Here is a 25087-nt window from a genome sequence, read left to right on the forward strand (position 1 = left end):
CACCATGAGCCCTCCTTAATATCCATCACCCAGGTAGCCCATCCCCCACCTCCCTCCCCTCCAGCAACCCTCAGTTTGTCTCCTGGGATTAAGAGTATTTCTTGTTTTATTTTTTCCTCTCTTCCCCTATGATCCTCTGTTTTTTTTTTTTTTTTTTTTTTTAAAGATTTTATTTATTTATTTGTCAGGGATAGAGGGAGAGAGAGCGAGCGAGCACAGGCAGACAGAGAGGCAGGCAGAGGCAGAGGGAGAAGCAGGCTCCCTGCCGAGCAAGGAGCCCGATGTGGGACTCGATCCCAGGACGCTGGGATCATGACCTGAGCCGAAGGCAGCTGCTTAACCAACTGAGCCACCCAGGCGTCCCTGATCCTCTGTTTTGTTTCTTAAATTCCACATGTCAGTGAGATCATATGATATTTGGCTTTCTCAGATTGACATATTCTGTTTTTCATAACACTCTTTTGTCCCCTTTGCTCCATCCTCATTGTTGCAAATGGCAAAATTTCATTTTTTTGGTGGCTGACTAATATCATATTGTATATACACACCACATCTTCTTTATCCATTCATCTGTCAATGGACATCTGGGCTCTTTCCATAGTTTGGCTATTGTGGACATTGCTGCTATAAACATAAGGTTCAGATGTCCCTTCAGATCACTACATTTGTATCTTTGGGGTAAATACCCAGTAGTGCAATTGCTGGGTTATAGGGTGACTCAATTTTCAACTTTTTGAGGAACCTCCGTGCTGTTATACAGTGTGGTTGCACCAGCTTGCATTCCCACCAACAATGTAAGAGGGTTCCCCTTTCTCCGCATCCTCATCTGTTGTTTCCTGAGTTGTTAATTTTAGCCATTTTGGCTGGTGTGAGTTGGTATATCACTGTGGTTTTGATTTCTGTTTCTCTGATGCTGAGTGATGTGGAGCACTTTTTCATGTTTCTGTGGCCATTTGGATGACTTCTTCTCAGTTCATGTCTTCTGCCCATTTCTTGATTGGATTATTTGTTCTTTGGGTGTTGAGCTTGATACATTCTTTATAGATAGTAACACTGTTTAAAAATCACATATGCAGGGGCGCCTGGGTGGCTCAGTGGGTTGAGCCTCTGCCTTCGGCTCAGGTCATGATCTCAGGGTCCTGGGATGGAGCCCCCCATCGGGCTCTCTGCTCAGCAGGGAGCCTGCTTCCTCCTCTTTCTCTGCCTCTCTGCCTACTTGTGATCTCTGTCAAATAAATAAATAAAATAATATTTTTTAAAAATCACATATGCAGAGGGCCTGGGTGGCGCCATCAGTTAAGCCTCTGACTCTTGGTTTTGTCCAGATCCTGATATCAGAGTCATGGGATCGAGCCTGTGTCCAGCTCTACTCTCAGCATGGAGTGTGCTTAAGACTCTTAAGACTTTCTCCCTTTCCCTCTGCTGTGCCCCCACCTCAAATAAGTAAAAAATAAATAAATAAATAAACAAACAAAATCACATATACCAATTGCAGGCTTTACCCCACAGAGTTGTGTTTTTTTTTTTTTTAAAGATTTTATTTATTTATTTATTTGACAGACAGAGATCACAAGTAGACAGAGAGGAAGGCAGAGAGAGAGGAGGAAGCAGGCTCCCTGCCAAGCAGAGAGCCCGATGCGGGGCTTGATCTCAGGACCCTGGGATCATGACCCGAGCCAAAGGCAGAGGCTTTAACCCCCTGAGCCACCCAGGCACCCCCACAGAGTTTTTCAGTAGGTCCAGGGTAGGACCCAAGACTTTTCATTTCTTTCCTTTTTTTTTTTTTTTTTAACATTTATTTATTCATTTTAGAGAAAGGGAGAGAGCACGTGCAAGCAGGGACGGGGGGCAGAGAGAGAGAGAATCTATAAGCAGAGTCCTTGCTGAGTGTGGAGCCCAACATGGGGCTCAATCCCACGACCCTGGGATTATGATCTGAGCTGAAACCAAGAGGTGGCCGCTTAACCCACTGAGCCACCTAGGGAACCCAAGACTTTTCATTTCTTTTTTTTTTTTTTTTTTAAAGATTTTATTTATTTATTTGTCAGAGAGAGAGCGAGAGCGAGCACAGGCAGAGTGGAAGGCAAAGTCAGAGGAAGAAGCAGGCTCCCCACGGAGCAAGGAGCCCGATGTGAGACTTGATCCCAGGACTCAGGGATCATGACCTGAGCCGAAGGCAGCTGCTTAACCAACTGAGCCACCCAGGCGTCCCAAGACTTTTCATTTCTAACAAGTTCTGAGGTGATGATGATGGTGGTATACTGACTGGGGGTGGTTCTGGGACCACGCTTGGAGAGCTCTTGCTGTAGCAGGAGGAACAATCAAGTTACAACTACATACAACTACTCTAGGCTATTCCAAACCAACATTTATTTTGCTTTCTGAAACTTTAAAAATTCCTTAAATTCACCTCCTGGGACCAGGGCATACTTGCTGTCCCTCTGACTTACTAATGCTGAGAATGGCCCACTGACCTGGTAGATTGGGCAAGGCAGCTTCCCTCTCTACTCCTTCCCCAGACCCCCTACAAAGGAAGGGGTGGGAGATGAGGTCACTCCCTGACCTGCCTTGCCCACCCCCACTGCTCCCAGATATCCTTCTCTCTCCTTTTCCTCCTCCCACCTCCAGGCTCCCCTCCCAATGGTAAAATTACCCAGGGCCTCTAAGCTCTTTCTTTCTGAGACCCTAGAGGCTTCCCTCTCACTGCAATCTTGGTATGCAGAGGTCCACCTCTCAGGCCCTTGTTCTCTCCTATAAAGGCCACATTAAAGGAGAAGGGATGGCGAGGGGAGAAGCAGGATAGCATAAAAGTAGGAGACCTAAATTCAGCTGGATAATTATCAAACCACTTGGAACACCTGCAAACTCAACAGGAGATCAAAGAGAAGAGCAGCAATTCTAGGAACAGAAAAGCGACCACTTTCTGGAAGGTAGGAGGTGTGGAGAAGTGAATCTGAGGAGATGTATGGGAAGAGAGACAGTGGGGGGTGGGGCAGATCCCGGTAAGCAGTGGAGCAATGGAGCACAAAATTCAAACTTTTAGAAGTCTGCTCCTCTGAGGGATGTCACTCCAGAGACTAAGCGGGGGTGGAGTCCTCGTGGGGACAGTGTGATCTCAGGACACACAGGGTCAAGAAAGACCAGGGTGCATGAGTGTGGCAGACCCCCCAGATATCAGAGGGGGGAAGTTGGCTTCAGAGATGGAGCCGAGGAGTGCTCTATCAGAACGGGGTTCCCTTCAACCATGATCCAAGGCACAGTCGGGGCACTGCTGTTGGAGCAGGGATCCCACAAGTGGCAGGTCCAGAGAGACTCACCTTCCTCCTCTGGGAGGTGCATCACGGGAGCGTGCTGCAGGAATCTGCTGGGTTTGGAGACTCCAAATGGGGCCATGCACCAGAGATAGAAATGCTTGGTCACAGGCTGGGTGAGCTCAGATTGTGGCGGGAGACCAGGGAGTCGGGAGGGATTCACTGCTTTTTTTCTGAGGGTGCATTGAGGTATGGGGTCCTGAGCTCTTAGCTCCTCAGAGATTGGGAGGCTGCCATCTTCATTACTGTCCTCCAAAGCTGTATGGAAGGCATTCAGGAAACAAAAGCTCTGGAGAGCGAACCAAGCAGATTACTTAGCCCTGGCAAGGATGGTGCAATCTCACCTTGAGCAAAGACATTTGAGAATCACAGCAATAGACCTCTCCCCCAGAAGATCAGCAAGAACATCCAGCCAAGACCAAGTTCACTGATCAATGAGAATGGCAAAACTTCAGAGCTACAGGAATACACCACATAGAATTCATGGCTTTTCCTCCATGATTCTTTAGTCTTTCAAAGTTAAATTTTTTTAATTTTATTTTTTATTATTCTATTTTTAAAATTTTTCCTTTTCCTCTTTTAACCTTTTTAAACTATTTTATCTTATCAATACCTTTTAAAAAATCTTTTAAAATTTTCATTATTATAGTCATATTTTATCCCTTCATTGTATTTAACCTTATTTTTTGTATACATATAGGTTTTTCTTTCTTTAAAATTTTGGGATAGGGCACCTGGGTGGCTCAGTTGGTTGAACAACTGCCTTCCACTCAGGTCATGATCCCGGACTTCCAGGATTGAGTCCACATTGGGCTCCCAGCTTCTTGGGGAGTCTGCTTCTCCCTCTGACCTTTTCCTCTCTCATGTTCTCTCTCACTCATTCTCCCTCAAATAAATAAATAAAATCTTTAAAATAAAATAAAATTTTGGGATACAGTTTCTTCTAACAGATCAAAATATACCTTATATCTAGTGCATGGCTTTGTTCTGGCCTCCAGCCTGATCACACTCTTTCCTCTTTTTTTTTCTTTTTTGAACCAACTTTTATCAATTCCTTTTTAGAATCTTTTTAAATTCTCATCTTTACAGTCATATTCCATCCCTTCATCATGTTTACCCTTATTTTTGTATATTTTGTTATTTTGTATATATAAGTTTTTCTTTCTTTAAAATTTTGGGAGGCAGTTTCTTCTAACAGAGCAAAATACACCTCAAATCAAATGTACAGCTCTATTCTACTCACCAGTCTAATATATATAGATAGATAGATAGATACAGATATAGATATAAATATAGATATAAATATAGATATTTATAGATAATAATATAGATATAGATATAAATATAGATAAATATAGATATAGATAGATATATCTATCAATCTAGATATATATATATAGATAGATATGTATCTGTTTCAATATATATCTATATATATATAGCTGGTTCTTTGAAAGCATAAGATTGATAAACCCCTGACCAGACTTGTCAAAAAGAAAGGAGAAAGGACCCAAATTAATAGAATCATGAATGAAAGAAGAGAGATCACAACCAACACCAAAGAAATACACACAGTTACAAGAATATATTATGAGCAACTATACACCAGCAAATTTGACATTCTGGAAGAAATGAATGCATTCCTAGAGACATATAAACTACCAAGACTGAACCAGGAAGGAATAGAAAAACTGAACAGACCCATAACCAGTAAGGAGATTAAAGGAGTAATCAAAAATATCCCAACAAACAAGAGACCAGGGCCAGGCACCTTCCCAGGAGAATTTTAGCAAACATTTAAAGAAGAATTAAGACATGTTCTCCTGAAACTGTTTGAAAAAATAGGAATGGAAGGAAAACTTTCAAACTCATTTTATGAGGCCAGCATTAACTTGATCCCCAAAGCAGACAAAGACCCTATAAAAAGCAGAATTACAGACCAGTATCCTTCATGAACACTGATGCAAGCATTCTCATCAAAATACTAGCCAACAGAATCCAACAGTACATTAAAAGGATTATTCACTTCAACCAAGTGGGATTTACTTCTGGACTGCAAGTTTTATTTAACAACTGCAAATCAATCAATGTGCTGGAGTATATTAATAAAAGAAAAAACAAGAACCATATAATACTCTCAATAGATGCTGAAAAAGCATTTGACAAAGAACAGCATCCTTTCTTGATCAAAACTCTTCCTAGTGTAGGGATAGAGTGTATATACCTCAATATCATAAAAACCATCTATGAAAAACCCACAGCGAATATCATTCTCAATGGTGAAAAACTGAGCACTTTCCCCTTAAGGTCAGGAACACGGCAGGGATGTCCACTATCTCCACTGCTAATATAGTACTAGGAGTCCTAGCCTCAGCAATCAGACAACAAAAAGAAATAAAAGGCATCTGAATTGGCAAAGAAGAAGTCAAATCCTCACTCTCTGCAGATGCTATGATAGTTCATGTGGAAAACGCAAAAGACTCCAATCTAAAATTGCTAGAATTCATACAGGAATTCAGTAAAGTGTCAGGATATAAAATCAATGCACAGAAATCAGTTACTCAGTTACATTTCTATACATCAACAGCAAGATAGAAGAAAGAGAAATTAAGGAGTCAATCTCATTTATAATTGCATCCAAAACCATAAGATACTTAGGAATAAACCTAACCAAAGAGGCAAAGAATCTGTACTCAGAAAACTATAAAGTACTCACGAAATAAATTGAGGAAGACATAACGAAATGGAAAAATGTTCCATGCTCATGGATCAGAAGAACAAATATTGTGAAAATGTGTATGCTACCTAAAACAAACTCTACACATTTAATAAAATCCCAATCAAAATACCATCAATTTTTTTCAAAGAAGTGGAAAAAATAGTCATAAAATTTATATGGAATAAGAAAAGACCCCAAATAGCCAGAGGTATGTTGAAAAAGAAAATTAAAGTTGGTGGCATCACAGTTCCAGACTTAAAGCTCTATTACAAAGCTGTCATCATCATGACAGTATGGTACTGCCACAAAAACAGATACATAGATCAATGGAACAGAATAGAGATCCCAGAAATGGACCCTCAACTCTGTGGTCAACTAATCTTTGACAAAACAGGAAAGGATATCCAATGGAAAAAAGGCAGTCTCTTCAACAAATGGTGTTGGGAAAATTTGACAACCACATGTAGAAGAATGAAACTAGGCCATTTCCTTACACTACACACAAAAATAGACACAAAATGGATGAAAGATCTCAATGTGAGACAGAATGCATCAAAATCCTAGAGGAGAGCACAGGCAGCAACCTCTTCGACCTTAGCCATAGCAACTTCTTCCTAGAAACATCACCAAAGGGAGGGGAAGGAAGGACAAAAATGAACTATTGGGACTTCATCAATATCAAAGGCTTTTGCACAGCAAAGGAAACAGTCAACAAAACCAAAAGACAACTGACAGAATGGGAGAAGATATTTGCAAAAGACATATCAGATAAAGTATCCAAAAATCTATAAAGAACGTATCAGGGGTGCCTGGGTGGTTCAGTGGGTTAAGCCACTGCCTTCGGCTCAGGTCATGATCTCAGGGTCCTGGTATCGAGTCCCGCATCAGGCTCTCTGCTCATCGGGAAGCCTGCTTCCCTCTCTCTCTCTCTCTCTGCCTGCTTCTCTGCCTACTTGTCATCTCTCTCTGTCAAATAAATTTAAAAAAAAAAGAACGTATCAAACTCAACACCCAAAGAACAAATGATTCAATCAAGAAATGGATAGAAGACATGAACAGATATTTCTCCAAAGAAGACATACAACTGGCCAACAGACACATGAAAAAGTGCTCAACATCACTTGGCATCAGGGAAATACAAATTAAAACCACAGTGAGATACCACCTCACACCAGTGAGAATGGCTAAAATTAACAAATCAGGAAATGACAGATGTTGGCAAGGATGCAGAGAAAGGGGAACCCACTTTTGGTAGGAATGCAAGTTGGTGCAGTCAGTCTGGAAAACAGCATGAAGGTTCATCAAAAAGTTGAAAAATAGAGCTATCCTATGACCCAGCAACCGCACTACTGGGTATTTACCCTAAAGATACAAATGTAGTGATCTGAGGGAGTACATGCGCCCGAATATTTATAGCAGCAAAGTCCACAATAGCCCAACTATGGAAAGAACCTAGATATCCATCAACAGATGAATGGATAAAGAAGATGTGGTATTTATATATATATATCATGCGGTGTATATAACATGCGGTATACACACACACACACACACACACACACACACACACACGAATACTATGCAGCCATAAAAAATCAAAATCTTGGAGTACCTGGGTGGCTCAGTGGGTTGAAGCCTCTGCCTTCGGCTCAGGTCATGATCCCAGTATCCTGGGATCGAGCCCTGCATCAGGCTCTCTGCTCAAGGAGAACCTGAGTCCTCCTCTCTCTCTGCCTCCTCTCTCTGCCTGTCTCTCTGCCTGCTTGTGATCTCTGTCTGTCAAATAAATAAATAAAATCTTTTAAATAAAAAAAAATCAAAATCTTGCCATTTGCAACTATGTGGATGAACTAGAGGGTATTAAGCTAAGTGAAATAAGTCAATCAGAGAAAGACAATTATCATATGATCTCTCCAATATGAGGAATTAGAGAGGGAGGGCGGGGGTTGTTGGAGGAAAGGAGGGAAGAAATGAAACAAGATGGAAGATGGGATCAGGAGGGAGACAAACCATAAGAGACTCTTAATCTCGAGAAACAAACTGAGGGTTGCTGGCAGGGGGAGGGATAGTGTGATGGGTTGATGGACATTGGGGAGGGTATGTGCTACGGAGAGTGCTGTGAATTGTGTAAGATTCATAGACCTGCACCCTTGAAGCAAATAATACATTATATATTAATTTTTAAAATGCTGTCATTCATGTTCAGTAAAATATTTCCCTTTTTCCCTTAAAAAAAAAAAAAAGGAGAAGAGGGAGGGGAGCAAGGTGTATCGTTAACCTCTGTTGAGCCCCTATGGTACCAGGCACTGTGTGAAGTGCTCCTCCTTTATTCCTACAACTGCTCTATGAGGTAGTAATATTATCATCCCATATCACAGATAAGGAAGTCAAGGCTGGAAAAGATAAAGTGTCTTACCCAAAGTCACACAGCCAGTCAGAATTAGAATCCAGTTTCTTTCCACTTTACTAGAAGCCTCTTTGAGCCCCACTCTTAATCTCTCCTCTCGAGATTTTGTACTCTCTTGGAAGCCTATTTTCCAGGTGGGAAAATTGAGGTTCAGAGAGGGGCAATGTCTTGACTGAAGGCACACAGGACATCCTGGCAGGGTCTTGGCTTCTTCAAGAGGCCCGGTTCTCCCCTGCCTCAGGCCAGACCTGTGGAGAACTGCCACAGCTGGGCCACCTCTGCAGTAGCCCTGGCTGGTCCACTCTGAACACTGGCTCAGCTCCCTAGGCTTGGTAGCCTTGGGTCTTTCCCAATAGGTAGGGCATCCTCCCAGAATCCTTTGCTCAGCAGCTGGGCCACTGACAGCACCAGCCTGCTGCTGTCCAATCCTTCCCCCTCTCACCCTACCCCCGCCCCCATCCTGCCACATATCAAAGCCCCCCACATCCTCTGGACTAATATCCCCCTTTCTCTATGTCAGTCTCCCTTCATCCAGGCTCCATCCAGCTTCTCCCTGCCTATAGCCAGAGGGAGCTCCCCCAGACTCAGAGCTGAGTGCTTTGTGCCCCTCTCTTGCAATTTCCTTCTGTGGCTCCCTTACAGCCATTAGGAAAAGCCCCAGCTCCTCCCCAATTAAGGCCCTTTGACATCTGGCCCCACCCCCCTGGGCCACTGTATTTCCTGCTACTCCCCCATGGCCCCAAACTCTGACCTCTTCAGAAGTGCTCAGTGTGACCACATAGGCATCAGAGAGCCTCCAAGTCTGCACACATTATTTCTTCTTCTTGAACCACCCTTTCCCTACCTCTCCATCTGGGAGCACATGAGGTTAGGGGGTGGGGAACAAATGAAGGATGATAGGGCCTCTCCAGGGAGGGTTAAGACTCTTTTCTATACTTGAAGTTTTGGTGACCTCATCCAGTCTTGGGACCTTGAATTCCATCCTCATGCTGATGTCTCCCAAACATGTATCTGCAGCCCAGACCACCCCGAGATCTCCAGACTCATAGAATCAGCCACCCACATTTCTACATGGGTGTCTGTTAATGTCTCAAAGTTTACACACTACAGCAAGAACCCTGCTCTTCCCAACCACACTCCCCCTACCCCACTGCAAACCCCACTCCTCTATTCCATCCCAGTCTGCTTGGTCTCAGTTGGCTGAGCCACCATCATCTCTTGCCTTCTAGTATCTCCTATCAGTGGAACCATACAATACTCATTTGTCAGAATCTCCTTCCTTTTTTTTTTTTTTTTTAAGATTTTATGTATTTATTTTAGAGATAGACCTTGAGTGGGGGAAGGATCAGAGAAAGAGGGGCAAGCAGATCTGCACTGAGGACAGAGTCCAGTGTGGGGCTGGATCCCACAACCCCAAGATCATGACCTGAGCCAAAACCAGGAGGCAGACAGTCAACCAACAGAGCCACCCAGGAGACCCAGCATATCCTTCCTTTTTATGGTTGAATAACATTCCATTGTACAGGTAGAGTGCATTTTGTCTCTATGCATTCATTCATCAATGGATGGACACTTGGGTTGGTTCCACATTTTAGCTACTGTGAATAATGCTGCTATGAATATGGGAGTGCAAGCACCTGTTTGAGTCCCTATTTTTAAATTTTTTGAATGTACATCTAGGAGTAGAATTGCCAGCTTTTTTTTAAAAAAAAGATTTTATTAATTCATTTGAGAGAAGGCGAGAGAGAGAGAGAGCGAGAGAGAGCGAGCGCACAAGCAGGTGGAGGGGGTAGGAGGACAGAGGGAGAAGCAGACTCACCACTGAGCAGGGAGCCTGATATGGGACTCCTGGGCGACCCTGGGATCACAACCTGAGCTGAAGGCAGACACTTAACCGACTGAGCGATGAATTGCTGGCTTCTATGTTTAACTTTCTTAGAAACTGTTGAACTGTTTTTGATAGTGGCTGCGTCATTTTACATTCTGATCAGCAACGTACAAGGAAGGTCTGGCAGGCATCCAGCTCCACATCCTTGCTAACACTTGCTATATTCTTGGTTTTTTGTTTTTGTCTTAAATACAATAGCCAAAATGCCTGGGTGGCTCAGTGGGTTAAAGCCTCTGCCTCAGGTCATGATCTCAGGGTTCCTGGGATCAAGCCCTGTATAGGGCCCTCTGCTCAGCAGGGAGCCTGTTCCCCCTCTCTCTCTGCCTGCCTCTCTGCCTACTTGTTATCTCTGTCTGTCAAATAAATAAATAAAATATTTTTAAATAAATAAATACAATAGCCATTCTAATGGGTGTGAAGTGATATCTCACTGTGGTTTTGATTTTCATCTCCCTAATGACTAAAGATAATGAGCGCCTTTTCCTGTGCTTATTGACCTTTTGTATATATCTTCTTTGGAGAAATGTCTATTTAATGCCTTTGCCTTTTTTCCCTCCCAGTTTTGAATTTGGTGTTTGTGGTTGTTGAGTTGTAGGAGTTCTTTATATATTCTGGGTATTTATCCCCTTATTGGATATGTAATTTGCAAATACTTCCCCCACCCCCACCATTCCATGGGCTGTCTTTCCACTCTCTTGATGCACAAAAGGGTGTAGGCTTATTCTTTGAAGGAAAATTGGAGTGGCAAAAAGCACCAGGGAGACAAATAGCAAATAACAACTACAACCATCCACTAAAAGGCCCAAACCAGAGCTCCAGGATCATCTGAGATTCTCCTTTTTAATTTACTTCATCTATCCATCCATTCATTCATTCACTCGCACACTCATTCACTCATTCATTTATTTATTGAAGAAACTCAGAATCTAGTGGGAGAGAAAAATACAGACATAGATAATCCTCATGCTGGGTGTCAAGAGCTACAACCCTAAGGAAAGCCAAGGGGGGCTGAGGGTGGGTGTACAAGTTGAAGACATCCCATGGCTTAGCCCTTTAAAATGCCTTCAAATTCATCCCTCCTCTCTGTTCCTGTGGCCACCAGTAGCCCCTGTCTCTAGTCTCACCCTGTTAGTCTGGGCCCTCTGAGAAGCTAATGCCAGGACAGGATAAACTATAGAAGGATTTTTATTAGGTGAAACACCCGTGTGAGAGGTAATGAGGAGGGAGTGGAAGGCTGGGAGAGCTGTCAAGCTGTGATATACATCTAGCCCCAGGTGAAGAAGAGAGGGAAGGAAGGTTGGGTAGAAGGATCTATCCTGCCAGATTGTCTAAAGAAGGTCTGGTAAATGTCAGGCAGTCCCATGTCTCCCAGGAAGGGACCTGCCTTAGTAAACCCCTTGTGTTAAGTCATTGGCTGGCGCATCCCATGGGAAGCCTGGCCTTGATGCAAACAAAGAGCACAGCAACCCTTTGTCAGTTACAGTCTCTGGAGTTCAAGGTCCGTGAGGCTCATTTTCTTGAACCCCACAACCCCCACAGAGGTGCCAGAGTGATCTTTGTAAAATGCAATCTCACTGTGCTCAAACACCTTCCATGGCTCCCCAGTGTCCTCAGGGTAAATCTTTTAAAATCCCTAAATTCTTATCCTGGTTCTCAAAGTCCATTGCCCACTAATCCTCACTATTAAACACAGCCTATATCCCTCAACCACACTGGACAGACTATCCATTGCTTCCCAGATGTATATTCTCTTCTATTCCCTTATGCCTTTGCCCACATTGTGCCCTCTGCCTAGAAAGTCCTTCCTTACATCTCTCCCATCAAAGCCTAGCTCAATGTCAAGTGCTTTCTCCAGCTTCCCAGTCAGCAGCATTCCTGGCTCTATCTCTGGTTCAGGCCCGCATCCTCTGGAGTAGACAGTAGATTCCTGTGGCTGTGACAGAAGAAGGGGGCAAACAACTATCACTGTCCTCTCGGGCTTTGCTCCTACCTTCCCAGAACAAGCTGGCTTATATGGCCTCAAAACAGTCTCACACCGCCATCTTCTCTCCAGTGGTTGCAACAGAAACCCACTGCACAGAATCCAGGGCAACCAGAGACTGAAGCCCACCCCGATCCAAGGGCTTTCTCTCTCCCTCCTCCACTTGCAGTCCTGCCTTCCTGGACTTAGGATGTAATGGTTTATTTTTAGACCACATACTGGACTGGGAATCTGCTTGACGCCTGAGGTGTAACCAGACTCTGGGGTGGCACTAGCCTTGAGCTCTATCTTGGCAGAGGAACCATGAGAAGATTCAAAGGCTATACTGGGGGCTGGGGCCCCTGGGAGGCAGCACACTAGGACAGATGAACCCTCTACTGAGCTCCAGAGGGTGGGGGTGCTTTCTTTCAGGGCATGAGGTGCTCCTACAACCTGACCCACTGAGCCCCTCTTTTGACAGTTGGAGCTCAGAGAGGCCAAGGTTACCAGAGGTAGACCAGGGACTGAATTCATGTCCCCACAGCATGGTCAGGCTTCCCAAAGTTGGAAAGTGGAGCAGAAATGATTGTGTCCTTGTTCTTGCTCTGGTGTTCTCTCCCATTCTGTGTGCACCTCCAACTACACACCCTGGAGAAACCCCCAACAGAGAGGGCCTGCAGGCTGGATCCAGTTTTGTTTGGTCACAGATTATTTTGAATTTTTTTTAAAAATTGTGGTAAGATACACATAACATAAAATTTACCATCTTAACCATTTTTAAGTGTACAGTACAATGACACTGAACCGTTAAATGTCATGCAGCCAGCCCCACCATCCATGCTCAGAACTTTCTCATCTTCCTCAGCTAAAACTGTACCCATCAAACAGGAACTTTCCATTCCCCTACCCCAGCCAGCCCCTGGCATTAGCCTTTCTATTTCTGTCTCTGTAAATCTGATGACTCTAGAGACCTCATCTAAGAGGAACTATACAGTATCTGTCCTTTTATAACTGGTTGATTTCACTTAGCATTATGTCCTCCGGGTTCATCCATGTGGTAGCACGTGTCAGAATTTCCTCCTTTTTAAGACTGAGTAATATTCCATTTATGGATAGACCACATTTAGTTATCCATTCATCCACTGATGGACCCTTGGGTTGTTCCTACCTTTTAGAATTGTGATTAAGGCTGTTATGAATGGGGGTGTGCAAATATCTGTTTGAATCCCTGCTTTCAATTCTTTAGGGCATATGCCTCAATGTGGATTTGCTGGATCATGTAGAATAATACTTTTAATTTTTTGAGGAACCATTTTTCACAACAGAATTTGAATTTTTAAAAAATTAGTTACCAGCATTAGAAAAAATTTGTTAGTGTACAAGAAAGCAACTGGTTTTTGTATCCTGCCACATTACTGAATTGCTATATGAGTTCTAGTAGTTTGGGGGTGGAGTCTTTGGGTTTTCCATATAAAGTGTCATGTCATTTGTGAAGAGAGAGAGTTTGACTTCTTCTTTGCCAGTTTGGATACCTTTTATTTCTTTCTGTTGTCTGATTGCTACTTCTAGGACTTCTAGTACTGTGTTGAACAACAGTGGTGAGAATGGGCATCCTTGTCATGTTCCTGATTGCAATGGGAAGGCTGTCAGCTTTTCCCGATTGAGGATGATATTCGCTGTGGGTTTTTCATACATAGATTTTGTAAAGTTAAGGAATGTTCCCTCTATCCCTATACTTTGAATTGTTTTAATCAGGAACGGATGCTGTATGTGGTCAAATGCTTTTTCTGCATCAACTGAGAAGACCATGTGGTTCTTTTCTCTTGTTGATTTGTTCTATCACATTGATTGATTTGCAAATGTTGAACCACCCTTGCATTTCTTGGATAAATCTCACCTGGTCATGGTGGATAATGTTTTTAAAGTACTGTTGGATCCTATTAGCTAGGATCTTGTTGAGAATCTTGGCATCCATATTTATCAGGGATACTGGTCTGAAATTCTCCTTTTTGGTGGGGTCTTGCCTGGTTTGGGGATCAGGGTAGAGCTGGCTTCATAAAAAGAGTCTGGAAGTTTTCCTTCTGTTTCTATTTTTTTTTAAACAGCTTCAGGAGAATTGGTATTATTTCTTCCTTGAGTGTTTGATAGAATTCTCCAGGGAATCCATCAGGTCCTGGGCTCTTGTTTTTTGGGAGGTTTTTGATCACTGCTTCAATCTTGTTACTAGATATTGGTCTATTCAGATTGTCAATTTCTTCCTAATTCAGTTTTGGAAGTTTATAGGTTTCCAGGAATGCATCCATTTTGTCCAGATTGCTTAATTTATTGGCATACAACTAACTGTTGATTATAATTTCTGATGATTATTTCTATTTCCTTGGTGTTAGTCACGATCTCTCCCTTTTCGTTCATAATTTTATTAATTTGGGTCCTCTTCTCTTTTTTTTGGATTAGTTTGGCCAATGGTTTATCAATCTTATTGATTCTTTCAAAAAACCAGCTTCCAGTTTCACTGATGTGTTCTACTGTATCTCTAGTTTCTATCTCATTGATCTTTGCTCTAATCTTGATTATTTCCCTTCTTGTGTGTGGGGTTGGCTTAATTTGTTGTTGATTCTCCAGTTCTTTAAGGTGTAAAGAGAGCTGATGTATTCTGGATTTTTCAATTTTTTTGAGGGAGGCTTGGATGGCTATGTATTTCCCCCTTAGGACCGCCTTTGCCATATCCCATAGGTTTTGGATTGAAGTGTCTTCATCAAGATCAAAAGCTTCTGCTCCACAAAGGAAATAGCCAACAAAACAAAGAGGCAACCCACGGAATGGGAGAAGATATTCATGAATGACACTACAGACAAAGGGCTGATATCCAAGATCTATAAAGAACTCCTCAAATTCAACACACACAAAACAGATAATCACTTCAAAAAATGGGGAGAAGACATGAACAGAGACTTCTTCAATGGCTATCAGACAAATGAAAAAATGTTCATCATCATTAGCCATCAGGGAGATTCAAATCAAAAGCACATTGAGGTACCACCTTACACCAGTTAGAATGGCCATAATTAACAAGACAGTAAACAAGTGTTGGAGAGGATGTGAAGAAAGGGGAACCCTCTTACACTGTTGGTGGGAATGCAAGTTGGTGCAGCTACTTTGGAAAACAGTGTGGAGATTCCTTAAGAAATGAAAAATAGAGCTACCCTATGACCCTGCAATTGCACTACTGGTTATTTACCCCAAAGATACAGATGTAGTGAAAAGAAGGGCCATCTGTACCCCAATGTTCATAGCAGCAATGGCCGCAGTCGCCAAAAGGTGGAAAGAACCAAGATGCCCTTCAAAGGACATATGGATAAAGAAGATATGGTCCATATATACTATGGAGTATTATGTATCCATCAGAAAGGATGAGTACCCAACTTTTGTATCAACATGGACGGGACTGGAAGAGATTATGCTAAGTGAAATAAATCAAGCAGAGGGAGTCAATTATCATGTGGTTTCCCTTACTTTTGGAGCATAAGGAATAACACGGAGGACATGGGAAGATGGAGAGGAGAAGGGAGTTGGGGGAAATTGGAGGGGGAGACAAACCATGATAGATTGTGGGCTCTGAGAAACAAACTGAGGGTTTTGGAGGGGAGAAGGGTGGGGGGTTGGTGAGCCTGGTGGTGGGTATTATGGAGGCCACATATTGCACAGAGCACTGGGTGTGGTGCATAAAGAATGAATTTTGGAACACTGAAAAACATCAAATAAAATAAAAATTTTTAAAAATTCCGCTTCTGTTGAGAGATTGGATGGAGTTCTGATATCACTGGTCCTGAGCCAGCCTCACTGGGTTCCCTGGAGAGACACCAGTCCAACAAAAGCAGTGCCCCCTCCTCAAAGGGCTGGGATGCAGCTCTGTGGGGCCCTGTCCTGAGCTTCTTGGTTGTAAGAACTCAAACTTCTTTCCTTTCTTCCCCAGCCCTAGGTAGGCTCTGTGATACCTCAGTGACCCCTTTAGCCTTTTCATTCCTTATGTATGTGTTTAAAATATCCCCTATATTAGATCTGTCTGTTGAAACACCTGGTATGGTTCCATTTTCCTGGCTGGCTCTGGCCTGTAGCACTTGGCTGCTATTCCTGCCTGGTGATGCTGGACAGCGGCTGACCCCCCCAGATCAGGTATCATCTTGCCTGGTCACCTTTCCCTGACTTCTTGTTTTTCTACCTCAAGCTAACTTGGCCTGCCTGAGATCAGATGTGTGCCCCTGCTCTGATCAAGTACCTTCCAAGGAGATGCTCCTTATTGAGCAACTTACTGTGTGCCAGAGACCATGTATAAGACTTTATACATCAACTATACTCAAATAATAAAAGCAGACACCAAAAAAACAAAAAACAAAAAACAAACAAAAAAAAAACCCACAAAAAGGATTTCAAATAAGAGAATATAAACCTGAAAGAAAATTCTCAAATAATAGGGTTTTAATAAAACCAATTATTATAATATATGAGACATAAAGCTAGGCATCTAATAATAATCTGTATGGATGATTCTTTAAAAATAAAGACTGTAGGGGCACCTGGGTGGCTCAGTGGGTTAAAGCCTCTGCCTTCAGCTCGGGTCATGATCCCAGGGTCCTGGGATCAAGCCCCATATCGGGCTCTCTGCTCAGCAGGGAGCCTGCTTCCTCCTCTCTCTCTGCCTACTTGTGATCTCTGTCTTGTCAAATAAATAAATAAAGATCTTTAAAAAAATAAAAATAAATACTTTATGCACTAATCCCAAGTAGTCCTTGCCACCATTGTGAAGTGGTGCTGCTCTGATCCCCACTATACAGAAGGAGACACTGAGTTCGGAACAGAGAAGGACTTGGCCAAAATCCCTGCCAGGCTGTAGCAGAGCCAGTCACAAGGACACAGCATTCTCACGAAATGAGGCTAACCACACTGTCCCTGAGTCAGTAGGTTCCTTTTTCTATCATAAAAATCTATATTCTATAACTGTTTGGTAAATATCTGACCTAGATTTGTGTCTTCATTTTCTCATCTCTAAAATGGAGATCATGACAGATGCTACCTCACTCACATGGGTTTCAGGGAAGATATGGTGTTCACCAAGTGCCTGGCTCCACAGTCAGCACATAAGAAGGGCTGAACAGATGTTAACCATTGATATGATTACCTAGATCTGGAAGGATTATTATGCAAACCATGAAATGCACAGTGGGTGGAGATGATGCTTATGGAAATATCCTTATTATGTAATGGAAAAATCCTTATCCTATGTGCAAGAGAAAAGGGCCCAAAATAAAAATAAATAACTCATGCACTAAAGACTCACAGGAAACGCACCCAAACATTAACTGTGGTTGATTCTGGGTGCTGGGATTTGGGGCAAATTTTTTTTTTCTAATGTAAATGTTAAAAAGGTAATAAATCAGTTAAAAAAAAAAAAGAAGAAGCAGCAGCACCATACCCTTCAAATTTATCTACAGATGCAGTGCAATCCTATCACAATTCCCACTGGTTTCTTTGTGAAGTTGATAAGCTGCTTCTAAAATTCATGTGGAAATGCAAGGGACCCAGCACAACAAAACAATTTTGAGGAAGAGGAGTGCCCCAGGCATCTACATCAGGGCCGGGATCAGAGCTGAATGCTGAGACAGCACGATCCTGCTTACTGAGAACATTCCCTACTCAGAGGTCACTGTTCTTCTGAAATAATTCCTTAAGCTTCATTGAGAGAGGTGTCTTAGAATGAGAGTAGAAAAATGAAAATTTAAAAGTCCTTGGAAATTCTCTGGTTTTGTGGTTTCTGAGAGATGACTTTTTCACCAGACCACAGTGATTCGAGGAAAAAGGACACACAGTAAAGTTTTCATAAAGCTTCATTTATTCATTTAAAACCCTCTTTTGTTTCCAATGATAACTTCCCTGCCTCCTTTTTTTTTAAGATTTTAATTATATCTTAATTAAAGATCTCTCTCTGAGAGAGAGAGCACGAGAGGGTGCGGGACAGAGGAAGAAGAGGACTCTCTGCTGAGCAGGGAGCATGACATGAGGCTTGATCCCAGGACCCCAGGATCATGCCTGAGCAAAGGCAGACGCTTAGCTGACTGAGCCACCCAGGTTCCCCTTCCCTGCTTTTTTGATGTGAAACTATTCTTTCTTTTATAAAATGATGCTGATGTTGTTATTGTCTTCAATCAGCAAGAGAAAGAGTTGGTAGCCTTCCTTTGACTATTTATTTATTCACTTGAGAGTGCACATGAACACCTGCAAGTGGAGGCTGGGGAGGGGCCGAGGGAGAGAGAGAATCTTAAGCAGGCTCTACGTCCATCATTGAGCCAGATGCAGGTCTTGATCTCAGGATCCTGAGCCAAAATAAGAGCTGGCTGCTTAACCAACTGAACCACCCAGGCTATTGAATTTATTTTTTAATATTTTATTTTTAAGTAATATCTACACCCAACACGGGACTTGAACTTACAATCCCAAGATCCAGAGCTGAATGCTCCATCAATTAAGCCAGCCAGACACCACTCCCCTCATTTAAAAAACAAACAAACAAACAAACAAACAAACAAAACCCAAAAATCTCTCTAACTCAGAAATCCCAAGGTCTGGGAAACACAGGGGAAAACTGCAGCTGCCTTGGGGCTGCTCTCCCTGGAGTGGGGGCCTAGGTTGGCCAAGCTCTATAAGGCAGCTTGGCATAAGGAGAACATAAGCTTGGTTCAAATGGCGGCTCTGTCACTTGCTTACTGTGGGAACTTGAGCAAGTTACTCAAGTTCCTTGAGTCTCTTTCTCCTTCTGCAAAATTAGGCTGATCGACATGTCAAGGGTGCTGTGAGAATTAAATCAGATAACATGTGACTGTACTTGAACCATCATAAATGCTTGAGAAAGTATCATCTAAGAGTCTGTGAGCTCAGGGAAGGCTCCACTTTTCTCTTCTGTAAACTGAAGAGTTCTTATCTCTTCAGTCATTCTTTATAGTCCCACTCTGGTCTCTTCTGTATGTTCTCTAGTTTGTCACTATTGCTCTTGAGATGTGAATCTACAACTGAATACATGCTATTGGTGTGGACTAGCTGTATAAAGAACTACTATCACCTCCTTCAATCTAGACTCTGTACCTCCATTTATGCAATCCAAGTTTGTAGTGAATTTTTGTGTATGTGTGCTTCTGTTTCATTCCTTTGGTATTTGTTGGGCTTAGAGTACCTAACAGCCCCAGATCTTTTCATAGGAATGTTTGCAAAACCCTCTTTCTGAACTTGTGCAATTGGAGTCTTGGCTCTAAAGTGAGGGGCTGTACATTTATTCTCTTTTATACTTTATCCAATAGACAAGTTGCCTTCCCTGACTAGATGGGGTCAAAGGAGACTCCAAATGTGTTCTCATACTTAAGAAACCTGAAGGAACATTTAGCTGACTCTTTTTTTAGTCCAGGGAAGAAAACGTTTATTTGAATCTTGTTGGAATCCAAAGCAGCAGGGCCGGCACTAGGCAATGGGGCTAGAGAAGATGCCTTGATGCTGTGGCTTTAGTCCCCAGCAGCTCCCTGTATCAGGCTTACCCTAGGGGCATGGCATGATGGCTCCCTGCCTCAGGGCAGTAGGTTCTCTTTCTTTGGATGACTCTGTAAGGCTTAGAGGCCACCTGGATGGCCTGGCAATTTGAGAGGAATAAGAGGCTCACGCGGATTATAGCTTGTAGGGCCCAGGGGTCTCCTACTGTCTTCTGAGAAAGTAACATCCTAGAATCCTCCTGCTGATCCAGGAACCATGAAGGGCATAGGTGTGGTACCTTTCCTCTGCCTTCCAACCTGGCAGCTGGATTGAATGCCAGTACCGCCCAAATGATGCCTGGGTCCAGGCTGGTGTCAGCGTTCAGACTACATGGAAGGAAAAGCGCTCTCTTTATTGCTCTAGACTGGCCCGCCCGTGTGTCTCCCAGGACGGCGCTCTGCCCTTGTGCACTCAGGAGATGCAGTATGGTCATACTGGGGCCCAGCGTGGCTGCTGGCCCAGCACTGGCCTCAGTCAGTCTTCCTGAATCCTGGAAAGCAAAGCCCACAGGATGGCATGGGATTCTGAAGGCAGCAAGGTCTCATCTATACTATTCCCCTCAGTTGCCCAGATACTTCTCACAGCTGGAATAATGTGGTCACCCTAGAAGCCATGGCTCTCCATCACCTGCAGCCACTGCAATTAATTTCCCTTTCATAAATTAAATAGGTTATAGGAGACAGCCTCAGCATAGAGCCACACAGCCCCCTGGCCTCTCAGTTTTGAGACATCATGGTAGGCACAGAGCTGCTGTCAGAAAGAAAGAGGAGCTAGCTCCTTTAGCCTAGCCCAACCACACTAGCTGTGTGACCCTTGGCAAATCACTCCACCTCTCTGGGTCTCAGTTCCCTCATCAGTCCTTTGCAACATAACTGCAGCACACTTAGTAGGCAAATAAAATCCTGGCAAAAATGGTGTTTGGGTAAATGCAAAGGTCTATGAGAGAATGAGGAACACCCAGATTCCCTTCACTTTTCTACTGTGTTCTACACTTGAAAACTTTCACCTCTGTTTCTCACATGCTTTTGCACGACACCATTGTGCAGTGGGTATTACTACACCCATCATCCAGTGGAGGAAACAGAGGCTGAAAGATGATCCTGGGCCCCAAAGCTGGTGAATCAGCAAGAGCAGCCCTTGAACCCAGGCCCCTGACTCCAGACTCTGTGCTCTTTCCTATAGGGTAAGCCTCGTTTGCCACCAGAGACCCTGATAGGGAGAAAGAGGGTGAATGAAAGAAGGGTGGGAACATTACCCATCAGCCTAAGCTTCTGAAAGAGCGGGATGAAGCCGTGCAGAACACTGTGGATCCGGTAAACTGCTCACAAACAAAGAAAAGGAGTTTGACCTTTGTGCCCCAACAAGGGACTCAGGCTCACCCCCCACCCACCCGCAGACAAAAGCTTAAACCACACACACAGGGATTAGCAGTGGAATTTCAGGCAGCAGGTTGAGCTTAGATAACAGTACTGGAGTTATTATTATTAAAAACAATGACCTCCAATAGCAATAACAGTGCCAGGAAACTCAGTGAATTCAGTACCCCGCTCCTAAACTGCCCTGTTTTCCATCTCTGGCTAATTCTGTTTGTTTGCCACTTTAAACTGTTTTTGTTGCATTTTTGTGGAGCTACCCATTTTTTCCGTGGGGTTTTGCCAATGACCTCACCATGACCTTGAAAGTGGTCAGGAAGAAAACATAAGCATAAGGAGATCTTTAAGAAATGTTTATGTGGTGGCTTTCTGACCCTTGGTGGGCATCTGTGGGCGTCCAGTCACCACCCCTAAAGAGTCTGTGTGTGGGGGGGGGGCTGGGGGGGAGCTTACCCAGCCCAAAATAGATGCCGACAGTCTCCAGGGAGGCGAAGGTAAGTAGGCCGACCCCAAGGGACATGAACCAGTCTGGAAGGGCAGCAAGGGAGAGAAGTGTCAGCCTGCAAGTCTGGACCCTCCTATCCCCCCACCTGTTTCCATGGTCCTCACCTGCATAATAGTGATAACACACCAGCAAGGTCCCAATGGCAAAGCAGAGCAGGACAAAATGGAAAAACTCATCTGTAAAGGCAGAGGTGGGAAATTACTATTTGCCTCTTTCTCTCTCTCTTCTTTTTTCTTTTTGTTACTAAAAGTAGTGCTGTCTCTGCTCCAATGTAACTTTATTCAGAACCCAACTAAAAAATCACCCCAGCCCCACTCCTTTCCAGGCTTTATCTCTTTTTATTATTTTTCTGACACTGACGCCACTCAACTTATTTATTTCCACACTTATTCTCAAAAAACAAACAAACAAAAAAAGTGAAACAGATTTATTCTCTGTTCCTCTCAGTAGAATGGTAGGTAGGAATTTTGCTCAGAGACTAAAGTACTGCCAGGCGTGCAGAGCTGCCCAATACTTTGTTTGTCAAATGAATATTAAAGAAGACAATTGTATAAAATGCAAATGTGTCAAACCTAAAAGTTTCACAATCCCCCATTTTCCCTCTCTAATCCCCCTCCTTAAAGACAGCTTCCAGGCATATATATGCACATTCAAAAAAACCAAAAGCAGGGGCGCCTAGGTGCCTCGGTGGCTCAGAGGATTAAGCCTCTGCTTTAGGCTAAGGTCATGATCTCAAGATCCTGGAATGGAGCCCCGGCATGGGGCTCTCTGCTCAGCAGGGAGCCTGCTTTCCCCCCACCCTGCCTGTCTCTCTGCCTACTTGTGATCTTTCACTGTCAAATAAATAAATAAAGTCTTAGAAAAAAAAAAAAAACAAGAACCAAAAGCAGGGAGGCGTCACAATCCCAGATTTATTTTATTTTATTTTATTTTTTTTTTTTTTAAAGATTTTATTTATTTATTTGACAGACAGAGATCACAAGCAGGAGAGATGCAGGTAGAGAGAGAGAGGAGGAAGCAGGCTCTCAGCTGAAGCAGAGAGCCCGATGTGGGGCTCGATCCCAGGACTGCGGGACCATGACCTGAGCCGAAAGCAGAGGCTTAACCCACTGAGCCACCCAGGCGCCCACAATCCCAGATTTAAAGATACACTACAAAGCTGTAGTAATCAAAACAGTATGAAATTAGTATAAAAATAGACACACAGATAAATAGAACCAAGTAAGGGCTCCTGGGTGGCTCAGTCATTAAGCATCTGCCTTCAGCTCAAGTCATGACCCCAAGGTCCTAGGATGGAATCCCATGTCAGGCTCCCTGCTCCGTGGGAAGCCTGCTTCTCCCTCTCCCACTCCCCCTGTTTTTGTTCCCTCTCTTGCTGTGTCTCTCTCTGTCAAATAAATAAATAAAATCATAAATAAATAGATATCCAGATAGATAGACAGAACAAAATAGATAGTTCAGAAATAAAGCCATGCTTTTATGGTCAATTAATCATCAACAAAGGAGGCAAGACTTTCCAATGGAAAAAAAAAACAGCCTCTTCAATAAAAGGTATTGGGAAAACTGGACAGAAACATGCAAAGGAATGAAACTGGACCACTGTCTTACATCATACACAAAATAAATTCAAAATAGAAGGAAGACCTAAATGAGAGACAGGAAACCATAAAACTCCTAGAAGAAAATATAGACAGTAATTTCTTTGACATCAGCCATAGCAAGTTCTTTCTAGATATGTCTCCTGATGTCAGGGAAACAAAAGCAAAATTAAACAAATGGGACTGTACCAAAATAAAAAGCTGCACAGCAAAGGAAACCATCAACAAAACAAAAGGAAACCTAGTGAATGGGAGGAGACTTTTGCAAATGATACATCTGATAAGGGATAATATCCAAAGTATATAAAAAGCTTATATAACCGCACACCAATATTAATAATAATACTAATAATCCAATCAAAAATGCACAGAAGACATGAACAGACATTTTTCCAAAAAAGACATCCAGATGGCTGAGAGACACATAAAAAAATGATGAGCATCACTCATCATTAGGGAAATGAAAATGAAAACCACAATGAGATATTACCTCACACCTGTCAGAATGGCTTAAATAAAAAAGAAAAGAAATAACAACTATGTGCAGGGTGTAGAGAAAGAGGAACCCTCATGTACTGTTGTCGGGAATGAAAACTGGTGTAATCACTGTGGAAAACCAATTATGGGGGTTCCTTAAAAAATTAAAAATAGAATTATTATACAATCCAGTAATTCCACTACCGGGTGTTTACTCAAATAAAAAAAAAAACCACTAATTCGAAAAGATATATGTACCCCTATGTCTATTGTAACTTTATAACAGCCAAATTATGGAAGCAACTCAAAATGTCCATCAAAGGATGAATGGATAAGAAAAATATGGTATGTGTATGTTATGGAATATTACCCAGCCATAAAAAGAATGAGATCTTGCCATTTGTAACAACATGGATGAAGTATAATGTTATGTGTACCAAGTCAATCAGAGAAAGACAAACATAAGAGACAAAACAAAGAAAAAAGGGAGACAAACAAAAGAACCAGATTCTTAACACACTGATGGTCACCAGAGGAGAGGTGGGGGGGGGGAAGGGGTGAAACAGGTGAAGGGGATTAAGAGTATACTTATCATGATGAGCAGAGTAATATATAGAATTACTTAACCATAATATTGTACACGTGAAACTAATGTATCACTGTATGTTAATTATACTTGAATTTTTTTTAAAAAGCAGGACCAGTTTGTACACCTGCAGCTCCATCATTTATTTTATTCCTCTCATAGATAGATCAGGGCCATCTTTCCATCTCAGAACATATGTAGATCAGCACTGTTCTTTTGGAAGGCTGCATAGTGTTCCATGGTATAAACTTAACCTAATTTATTTGTCTGGTCCCCCACTGACACTAGAAGTGTCTGATTTTTCACTGTTACTGATGCTGCACCCCCACTGACACTAGAAGTGTCTGATTTTTCACTGTTACTGATGCTGCACCAAATACCACTACACATGTCTGATTTTTCACTGTTACTGATGCTGCACCAAATACCACTACACATGAATCTCTGTGCACATATTTCTGTGGACCCCATGCCTAGAAGTGGAATTGTAGGCTTGGAGGGTTCTCCAAGGAGAGGCGCTGAAAGTGGGTTCTGTGCCTTGAGCAGTTGTTCAAGTGTTCTCTGTGAATGAGGCCCTCCTGCACTTAGTCAGGTGCTGGGCTAGTCCCTGGGGAGATGACCCAGGGCCCTCGACTCAGTGGAGGGGCTGAGATTAGTCGAGGCTCTGCTGTCTGTGTCCAAAGGACAATGAGCA

The 25087-nt window shown here is 42.9% G+C and overlaps 1 protein-coding gene across 3 annotated transcripts in view; it reads right to left on the reverse strand.

Moving 5' to 3' along the window:
* Positions 1-18743: 18743 nt before the first annotated feature.
* TMEM40 (transmembrane protein 40) overlaps positions 18744-25087 on the reverse strand; it is a 34736-nt gene continuing 28392 nt past the window's right edge. Inside the window, exons 8-11 of one of the 3 annotated variants that reach the window (XM_045063333.1) lie at positions 21837-21908; positions 21681-21755; positions 21110-21172; positions 18744-20344 (exon numbers count right to left, since the gene is read on the reverse strand). In XM_045063333.1, coding sequence (XP_044919268.1) covers positions 20325-20344; positions 21110-21172; positions 21681-21755; positions 21837-21908 — 230 coding nt within the window. In that variant the 3' untranslated portion in view covers positions 18744-20324. The remainder of the gene's footprint in view (positions 20345-21109; positions 21173-21680; positions 21756-21836; positions 21909-25087) is intronic. The other 2 variants (XM_045063332.1, XM_013054749.2) reach the window with 2 other exon arrangements.

The sequence above is a fragment of the Mustela putorius genome, unplaced genomic scaffold (genome assembly GCF_011764305.1).
Source record: "Mustela putorius furo isolate JIRA1106 unplaced genomic scaffold, ASM1176430v1.1 tig00003850_pilon_pilon_pilon, whole genome shotgun sequence".
Classification (NCBI taxonomy): domain Eukaryota; kingdom Metazoa; phylum Chordata; class Mammalia; order Carnivora; family Mustelidae; genus Mustela; species Mustela putorius.